Source organism: Camelina sativa, chromosome 19 (genome assembly GCF_000633955.1).
Source record: "Camelina sativa cultivar DH55 chromosome 19, Cs, whole genome shotgun sequence".
NCBI lineage: Eukaryota > Viridiplantae > Streptophyta > Magnoliopsida > Brassicales > Brassicaceae > Camelina > Camelina sativa.
The window spans coordinates 9085833-9095256 of NC_025703.1; the positions used below are offsets into that span (position 1 = coordinate 9085833).

Consider the following 9424-nt stretch of genomic DNA (forward strand, 5'->3'; position numbering starts at 1 on the left):
ATTTTGAATGCTACTGATGCAGTTATCAAGTAAAATGAATTAGCAAGTAAAGACACCAATGCATCCATAGTAATACCTACTTCATAGCTTTCTTCTTCACATGTGTTTATGCCACCTTTAAGTTGAATGAGCCAGTAAAGACTACTTCATAGCTTTTGTGAAGTGTACTTGTCATAAATTGTGATTAGACTATGGTTGTTAGCTCATTAAATTTTGTTACTTATTGCAAGTTACCTTTTAACCTATTAAACCCCAACCATCTTCTGATTAGACTGTGGTTGTTAGTTCATTATGTTTTGTTACTTATTGCAAGTTACCTTTTAACCTATTAAACCTCAACCATCTTCTTTCTATTTCCATCATAAATCTCTTTCATTTTGTAACCCCTTCTCAGTTCTAATCGCGTCTCTTATCTAATCCATTCTCTTATCTAATCCCTTCTCTTCTCTACTCATTCTCTAAGATTCTTCATATGGATTCTACGAATCCCTTTTATCAGTCTTCTTCTTACTTAAACCTGCTTAACAGTCAAGAAGAAGGTGGTATAAATGAAAACTTTCGTTTTGAAAGTTATCCACCTTCTAGACAGAACAGCTCACAAATGCCTCCTCTCAGCTCCCAACCTTCTAAGGCGCCACCTCTTTCTCAAGAAACTCCATTGGAGCGCAAGGATAGAAAGACATGGGCACCTGCTGATGATGAAGTCCTGATCTCTGCATGGCTCAACACTTCAAAGGATGCCATTGTTGCAAATCAACAAAAGAGAGGAAGCTTCTGGCAAAGGATTAGCCGGTACTATGCTGACTCTCCTCATGCTAGAAATGGTGGTGAACAGATGCTGGTGACACATTGCAAGCAGCGTTGGCACAAGATAAATGACCAAACTAACAAGTTCTGTGGGGGTAATGGCAGATGCAGAGAGACTGAACAGCTCTGGTCATTCTGAAAATGATATCCTAAAGAATGCACATGATATCTACTTCTCTGACCATAAGAAGAAGTTTAACCTTGAACATTGTTGGTGTCTGTTAAGGTATGAGCAGAAATGGCTCAGCCTTAACGCTATTAACACGCCTCCATCTCAGCCTGCAACAAAGAGGAAACCAGCTGCTGAAGGTTCACAAGCATCAAGCTGCAATGTTGAGGACTATGAGAAAAGGCCAGAAGGGATCAAGGCTCCAAAGGCAAAGAGGAACAATGCTCAGTCCACATACATGAAGACTCTTGCTCAGTATAAGAGCATGTGGGATGTCAAGAAAGAGGAATTGGCTGAATAGGAGAAACTACAAAAGCTGGCCATCCTAGACACTCTCTTAGCCGAAAAGGAACCCTTGAATGCGAGTGAAGAAGTTATCATGAACAAGATAGTGTCCCAGTATTTCTGATATTAACTATGTGTTTGTTGTTTGTATTTCTTGCTTAAGTTTCGATGCATTGTATTTCCTGTTTGATTTGTATTTCATGTTCTAGTAACTCGGCTTTTGTGTTCCATGTTTTAAATTGAATCTATATAAGTCTATTATCTTATCAATATATTGTGTTATCTGTACTATTATCTTAAGTCTTAACTCACTTAATCAAATTGTGATTTCTTTTTAACATTTGTTCTATTAAGTCTAATCTGCTTCTTCTTGTTTATCTTCAGGTTAACTCAGAAATGGGCCAAGACTATAGCTACTCTCAGCCTGATTCATCAGATCAGTATGATAGGTACTCAGAGGACACTGCGGAGAGAGAAATAGAAGCTTTGATTCTTATGGATGAAGCAGAGAGTACGTTCATCAATGCTGAACCGAGTCAATACCCACCTCAACCTGAGATTGAGCATGGATTCCCCAAGGTATGCTACTGTGGTGCTCAACCTATTCTATCCAACTGCTACAACAGAAGGTATGTGATTTTAGCTGTTCTGTTTTTAATGTTATTGAAGTTTAAGTTTTACTATATATGATAACTTTGTTACTTATTGCAGGTTCTTCACATGTCCAAATGTTGATGATGGAGAGATGCATATTCACAAGTGGTGGGATGTGGCTGTAATGGAGGAGATGAGAGACAGTGATAGGCGATATGAAGTGAAGGCTGAGAAGGTAGATTACTTAACCTTCTTCAATGACTATGAATCAGAGATCAATCAGGTTAGGGATCAGAGTTATGCAACTGAACAGAAAATGGTTATGTTAGAGAATATAGTTTCTGAGCTGCGTAAGGAAAATAGGTTTAGAAATGTAACTGATTTCCTGGTTGTTGGTTTAATGGCTATTGTGGTAGGTCTTCTAGGTATCTTGTTCATGTCTACTTAAATCAGATTGGAGACATTTAGTTAGGGTGCTCATGTAATATAATGACTCGGATGTTCATGCTATGCCTTTGTAATGACTCTGCTTTTGTAATGGCCTTTGTGTTTGTACTTGTTTTTACACTATAGAGTCACAGATTCTTCATTATAAAGTTGAGGCTCACGGGTTTTGAATCTTCGCATTATGTACTTGTAAAAGAGTCAGGATGTACTATGTTACTTGGCAGTATTTATTTTTAATGTCACGGGTTACACATTGCAAGCAGACCATAATGCAACACCAAAGAAAACATCATGGGTTACACATTCACACGAGCTCTTATTCTCCTCAATACAAGATCTCTCTTTCTCTTCAATACAAGTTGACTCTTTCTAAATTTTTTTATTATTTGAAATGGGATCATCTTCAAACCATTATCACTACCAAGGAGATGATGGTCATTATCACTACCAAGGAGATGATGGTGATAATTTTGATGCTTATTTACAAAAGATTTATGATTTTTCGCATATTATTCCGGAACCAAAGGAGCCAAACAAAATGATTTATATCGAGAGAAACCGGGAAGAAGGCCATAATAATCTTTGGAATGATTATTTCAGTAACACTCCAACATTTCCAGAATATTTATTCCGGCGACGGTTTCGCATGCACAAGCCATTGTTCATGCGTATTGTGCAACGTCTCTCTACCGAAGTCGAATATTTCCACCAAACCCAGGATGCAACTGGACGGGCTGGTTTATCACCTATACAAAAATGTACTGCAGCAATTCGTCAATTGGCATATGGTAGTTCGTCTGACAGTGTTGACGAGTACGTACGAATTGGTGCTTCAACAGCTCGGAAATGTTTGCACGAGTTTACCGCCGACATCATCCAAGTGTTTGGCGATGAATACCTAAGACGTCCTACACCGGAGGACCTAGAAAGACTATTGTATCATAATGAACAGTGTGGATTTCTCGGGATGGTTGGGAGCATTGACTGTATGCATTGGGGGTGAAGAATTCTCCCACGGCTTGGAAATGCATGTATTCACGATCAACCGGAAAACCTATAATCGTGTTGGAAGCGGTAGCTTCGTATGACCTCTGGATATGGCATGCCTTTTTTGGAGCTCCAGGTACTATGAACGATCTTAATATTCTTGATCGATCTAATGTTTTTGATGACATAATAACCGGTCAAGCTCCGGAAGTCAACTACGTTGTCAACGGAAGGGAGTACAATTTGGCGTACTATCTCACTTATGGGATTTATCCAAATTGGGCCACTTTTATTCAATCTATCCGACTTCCACAAGGTATGAAAAATTCTCTCTTTTCTAAAAAACAAAAAGCTGTGCGGAAAGATGTTGAGCGTGCCTTTGGAGTCTTGCAAGCTAGATTCGCTGTTATTAAAAATCCGTCTCGTTTATGGGATAAATACAAAATGGCAAATGTTATAAGAGCATGCATAATACTCCATAATATGATTGTCGAAGATGAACGACATACATACAGTTTCTGAAACATTGTTTCTGAATTTCAACACGGAGAACATGTGGATCAACCATATACCGTTGGTGCCGCCGGTGTGGGTTCAAATATCGGCACTATGATTACTCGTCAAACAAGACTTCGGGATAAACAAGCTCATGACCAACTAAAACATGATTTGATTGAGCATATTTGGACTAACTTTGGACATCTTCCGGATAATGAAGATTAATTTTAAAATTTCTATGAATTGAATAAAATGTTTGTTTTTACTTTTGATGTTTGTATGTTTTATGTTTTCTATTTTAGTGTCTTAATTGTATGTTTTTGTTTTTCAACTTTTTTGTAACTTTGTAATTTTTTTATGTTTTCAATGTTAATGTTATATGTTTTCTTTTTATTAATTCTTTACTGTGAATTTACTTTTTAATTTAAATAATTAATGTTTAAACTTTCAAAATATTATTATTTTATTCGGAGACCAAATACAAATAGACAGCAATGCTCATACTAAAAATAAGAAACTTTCAAAATAATAATATTAAATTTGGAGGACCAAAAACCATAGGACACCAATGCCTATGCTCTTAGAAGCTAACTACAGTAAAACTTTTATAAATTAATTAAGTTGAGACCATGAAAATTTTTTAATTTAAAAAAGTTTAAGAGATACTTTCCTAATTTGGTAATTTTTTTCAAGAAAAGGTTAAAAAAAGATTTCATTAATATAACTAATCTTTTTATAGAATAAAAATAATAATTATAATATTTTGAAGAGAATAATCAAAGTCTTTTATATAGTAAAAATATTAGAAATGAATTCAAACAAAAATTAGTGTATATATATACATATATTTTGATAATTTTATATAATTATTAATTTATAGTATTGATGAAACCATATCTTTATAAAGTATTTTCAAAAATTATTATTTTATTATTTTATCGTGTTGTGACTAAAATTAAACTGGTCCAATCTGGGATCGAAAAAATATATCAGTTTATAGCTACTATTAATTTACAGAGGTTCTAATGTATTATGTTCTACTAATTGACATGTTTACCGTTTAAGTCATTGTACGAAAAATTAAAACACCGTTTAATCAATGTTAAAGTCCTGTTTTAATTACTCCGTTTAAATAGATGTACGACACTACGAGACCAAAACAATAAGTTACTAGTAACTAGCAAATGTTCATTGTAAACTTGTTAAGTTACTAGTAACTAGCAAATGTTCATTGAAAATATGTTATCATACAGTATATCACAAAAAAAAAACAATCTATTTAAATGGTATAATCATAATATTAAATGCTTTGTTATATCCAAAAGAATAAAATTAAAAGATGAACTAACTGAAAAAATTATCTTTTTTCAGTTGCATGTACAATTTTCTTTTTTTTTGAAGACCCAAACCATTCCGTGACACATATTTTACTTTGAATTTATTTACGAAATCGATTAAAAATGATTAATCAAAATAATAAATTTATCATAATTAAAGAGTACCATTTCAACAACATTTTTATTTGTAAGCTTTATATTTTTCCCGTGCCACGTATTAAGGTAGAAATTATTGATAAAATCTATAAAGACAATTTTTGTTTTTTTTACATTATAATTTGTATTCATAAATTCATAATGATGTACATTTTATTGTTTGAGGAACAAAATCAGAAACTAATATCTCTAGATTTTTTAAAAAGAGACATTTCATATCTTTTTTATTTTTGGTGAAAATTCATATTTTTCTTTTAGTTACAAAATTTAACCATTTAAGCAAGCAATGACTGTTTGATGATGCCAAAAATCCGCTTTATAATAAAACGGAAGTAAACAACATTGTTTTGTAAACTATATAATTTTAATAAATTAGTTACAAATAGGTTATACATTAATTGATAGATTAATTGGTTACAAATTAAATACTGTATGCAAAATTAATTTATTTTTGGAAGATTTTATTATAAGAGCATGTTGTTTCCAAAAATCTTAAAGAGAATATTCTAACGAATCATATCATCTAACTTACCATATTAATTTTCTTTATTAAATTATTCATCAAAGAAAATCTTTTGATATCTAGCTTAACATATTAATTTGTTAATTATCATTATACTTCACCTCTCATTTTTATATATGAGTTATTTTGTGAAACAAATAAATTATCATATTATTTATTATATTTAAAAATAGTTTTATTTCTAGATATACCATAAGTCGAATTTTTAAAAACAAATATAAATTGTTCAATCTATAAAATATTCAAGCTTTAGTAAAATTATTCTTTAAAAATAATATCTATTGAATTAAAATTTTTACTGAGTAACGGGTCAAAATTTGAATATTTAAATTCAATTTTATATTTTTTGTTGAATTTTATAATATAATAAACCTTAAATAGTTTATTTTGAAATATTTTTAACATATTGAAACTTGATATAAAAGTTAGAAACTATAAACACTCTAAATTGATTTGTTATAGCAATGTCAATAATATGTCACTATAATATGAAAGAATTTCAAGAAACCAAGTATATTAAAACAAAAAGTATAACAATATATTAAATTACTCATAATATAATAACTCGCTTTTTAAAAACTAAATTTACAAAATTATGTCTTATAATGACATTTAAGTCATGATGTAGAATATACATTGTTGAAATAACTTCCCATATATAAACTAATACAACATATTAAAAAAAAATTTAAAATATAAAATATACAAAATTTTGTATAAAATTAAATTTAACCATTATTAACAAAATATGTTTACTTATCTAGAATCATTAACAACTATAAAATAGCACAGGTACTTATTTAGAATCATTAACGATATAAAACTTACAAAATATGTGTTGTTTTTCAAGCCATTATATTTAGCATATGATTTTATTGCATAATATTTTATCTAAAAAACTTTTAACAACAATCACATAAATTATATTTAATATAAAAAATATAATAAAAATAAAATAAATTTCAACCCGTACTCTAGCACGGGTCTTAATCTAGTACTCTGTTATAAGAGAGAAGACATGGACAACACGAACATAGTTGTTATGGCCTTTGCCAAATGTTATGATTTTTTTTTTCAACAAAAAAGAAAAACAAGTTTAAAAAACCTATAAAAGAACTAATTTTTTTTTTAATTTATTATATTAAAATATATAAATTTACTTGCTAAACAATGTCAAAGTCAACACATCGAATACTGCCTTACCTCTAATAATTTTTCGGGTGAATACCTTCGTACCAGCAGTTATGAGATGATACCAACGACAACTTATGATGTTAAGATTGGACCTGCTAAAAGTAGCACAAGCAAATCGCAAGCAAAGTAGAAAACAGATTGAAAAACCAAAGGCACACAGACACAGGCATAAGAAAGAAAAACGGAACACTAGAAACATCGCTAATTTACAGCCACGACTTGAACGTTTTGGTTAAAGACACACCGACAACAACACCATTACGGCATTACCGAGTCTTTTGTTTTTGCTTATCCAGACAACAAAACCTACGAAAAAAGATTAAAATTCCTTATAGATTATTTTTTTTATATAAATTAAAGATACGATTCCAAAACCTAAATAAACTAGAAATAAATAAAACACTCCTCCTAACGCCAAACACCAAGGCTATTATGTCTAGATTGATTTATTATTTATAATTATTCTTCAGAACAGTGCTTCTTGCATTGCCTCTGCTTCTGTCTGACTCTGGGTCTCGGTCTGGGTCTGTCCTTCTCCTCCTTCACTTTCTTGTCCCTGTTCCTGTCCTCCTTGCGTTTCAGCAGCTTCAGTTTGAGGTTCAGTCTCTGGTGCTGCAGTCTCCATTGGCTGTGGCTGCACTTCTTCCATGGCTTGTGGTGGCTCAACCGTCTCCGTCACTGTTAGTCCTTCCAGATCTTTTATAGCTTGCACCACTGCAGGATCGTCACTAGTTACTCCATCTTTCAACACCTTCACGATTTCTTTTACTTTCTCTTGCTGAATCATATTTAGAGACCAAAACCAAAACATTAAGAAAGCAGAATGGGGAATTTTAAATCAAGAAACGAATCAAATGAAGCACAACCAAAATGTTTATTATATTATCATCAACACTTACAAAAATATCAAACTTTCTCTTGAGTTCTCCAGAATCTTGTGTCCCAGTGGTGACTGATGTAGCAATCTAAGTTCATAAACGGCAATAATGTTAGATAATCAATTACAAAAAATTCAAAGATAGACACTAAATGGTTAAATCAAGAAAGTCTTTTAAACTTAAATCAATTGAACACGTTACTACTTTAAAAAAAAAGAATATACATACCGGAGAACACGACTATGTTATGACTCAGAAACCATAAAAACAGATTAGTTCACACACTAATTGATAAAATTATTACAAGCTAAAGCGAGACATCACCGACCACTTGGTCTTAATTACGCCAAAAAAAACACAGATAAGGATAAGCCAACAAAAGTGAGGGACAGACACGAATATAATAAAAACACTGGATAGATACTAAGTCAGACAGATATGGGATACTCGAAAACAGACAATGCTCAAAAGCGGAAAGTGACATGGTACTTAATTCCACAATGATTGCAACACAAAGTCTCAACCTTTTATCTTTGACGGCGGAGCAGTGAACACAATCATACACAGTACACTAACTCAGAGATCACAAAAAAAAAACAGGATTGGAATGTGAGAATTTACCTTTCTGGGTCTACCAACGGGACGTCCTCGTCCTCTTATAGGCTTCATAAGCCTACTGATAACACCACCAATCTTAGGTGGTCGTCCTCGTCCACGCTTCATCCCTGGAGCAACAGCAGCCGCTACAGTTTGACCACTTACTGGAGCAACGTTAACGGTGCTGCTAGGGTCAACAATTCTCCTAGGCCTTCCCCTGCGTCTAGCACCATTAGCAACATACGGATACACAGAGGCAGTTGCAGAGACGGATTTGGGCTTCCTCTGTCTCCCAGCAGCTCTACGACCCGGTGGTCTACCTCTACGTTTCATGATTCCAGCCATAACCGAAGCCTGAACGATTGGTCCAACAGCAGGAGCAGCAGCAGTTCCGTTCTTCCTTGGACGACCAGGTCCTCTCTTAGCCGACTCTGTAACCGGAACCGGAACAGGAGCAGCTTCGGTTGGTCTAGGTGCAGGTGATCCGACTTGCTGCTGTTGCCAGATTTGCTGTCCATTAGACTGGACTTGATTAGGTTGAATGGCTTGTAGTGGTTGTGGCTGAGCTTCAGGTTTCGGTTTAGGAGGACGACCACGACCTCGTTTCTGAGGCTGAGAAGCAGAGCCAGAGGCAGAGGCAGACATGGGATCATTGACGGTGTTGTTAACTTGAGGAAGAATCTCAAATCTGGGAACATCGAGACCTTGAGCGGCGGCAGCGGCAGCAACAGCTACACTCTCAGGAGGACCAGAGGAAACAGCGAATTTGTAAGACTTCTTAACCATAGCAAGAACACCACTGTTCTTCAAAATCTTGAGGCTATGAGTCAACAGAGCAGGATGAGCAGATGGTAAACCGGAGTGACATCTCTCGATGTATCTCGAAATTGCCATCTTGCTTGAACCATCCGGTTCGTTCAACGCGGCAATCGCAGCGCAAATCATCTACACA

The 9424-nt window shown here is 33.8% G+C and overlaps 3 protein-coding genes across 3 annotated transcripts in view; 2 read left to right on the forward strand and 1 right to left on the reverse strand.

Moving 5' to 3' along the window:
- Positions 1-2456, forward strand: part of LOC104765657 — a 9582-nt gene extending 7126 nt beyond the window's left edge. The window contains exons 3-4 of the mRNA XM_010489414.2: positions 1646-1890; positions 1973-2456. Coding sequence (XP_010487716.1) covers positions 1658-1890; positions 1973-2303 — 564 coding nt within the window. The 5' untranslated portion in view covers positions 1646-1657 and the 3' untranslated portion in view covers positions 2304-2456. The remainder of the gene's footprint in view (positions 1-1645; positions 1891-1972) is intronic.
- Positions 602-1277, forward strand: LOC104767598 (glutathione S-transferase T3-like). Its single transcript, XM_010491600.1, has 2 exons — positions 602-860; positions 913-1277. Exons 1-2 carry the CDS (start codon positions 602-604, stop codon positions 1275-1277), a joined length of 624 nt encoding a protein of 207 aa, XP_010489902.1.
- On the reverse strand, positions 7169-9418 carry LOC104765658 (histone H1-like). The gene is made up of 3 exons (XM_010489415.1): positions 8497-9418; positions 7897-7962; positions 7169-7775 (listed from the first exon to the last, which is right to left on the reverse strand). Exons 1-3 carry the CDS (start codon positions 9415-9417, stop codon positions 7464-7466), a joined length of 1299 nt encoding a protein of 432 aa, XP_010487717.1. The 5' UTR covers position 9418; the 3' UTR covers positions 7169-7463.

Bases quoted from the DNA above. Each gene is read 5' to 3' on its own strand.
- LOC104765658 (XM_010489415.1), bottom strand. From the start codon at position 9,417: ATGATTTGCGCTGCGATTGCCGCGTTGAACGAACCGGATGGTTCAAGC. The intron at 7,963-8,496 runs GTAAATTCTCAC...TTATGAACTTAG, and splicing joins CCGTTGGTAGACCCAGAAAG to ATTGCTACATCAGTCACCAC. The intron at 7,776-7,896 runs GTAAGTGTTGAT...AATATGATTCAG, and splicing joins AGAGAAAGTTTGATATTTTT to CAAGAGAAAGTAAAAGAAAT.
- LOC104767598 (XM_010491600.1), top strand. From the start codon at position 602: ATGCCTCCTCTCAGCTCCCAACCTTCTAAGGCGCCACCTCTTTCTCAA. The intron at 861-912 runs GTTGGCACAAGA...GGGTAATGGCAG, and splicing joins GGTGACACATTGCAAGCAGC to ATGCAGAGAGACTGAACAGC.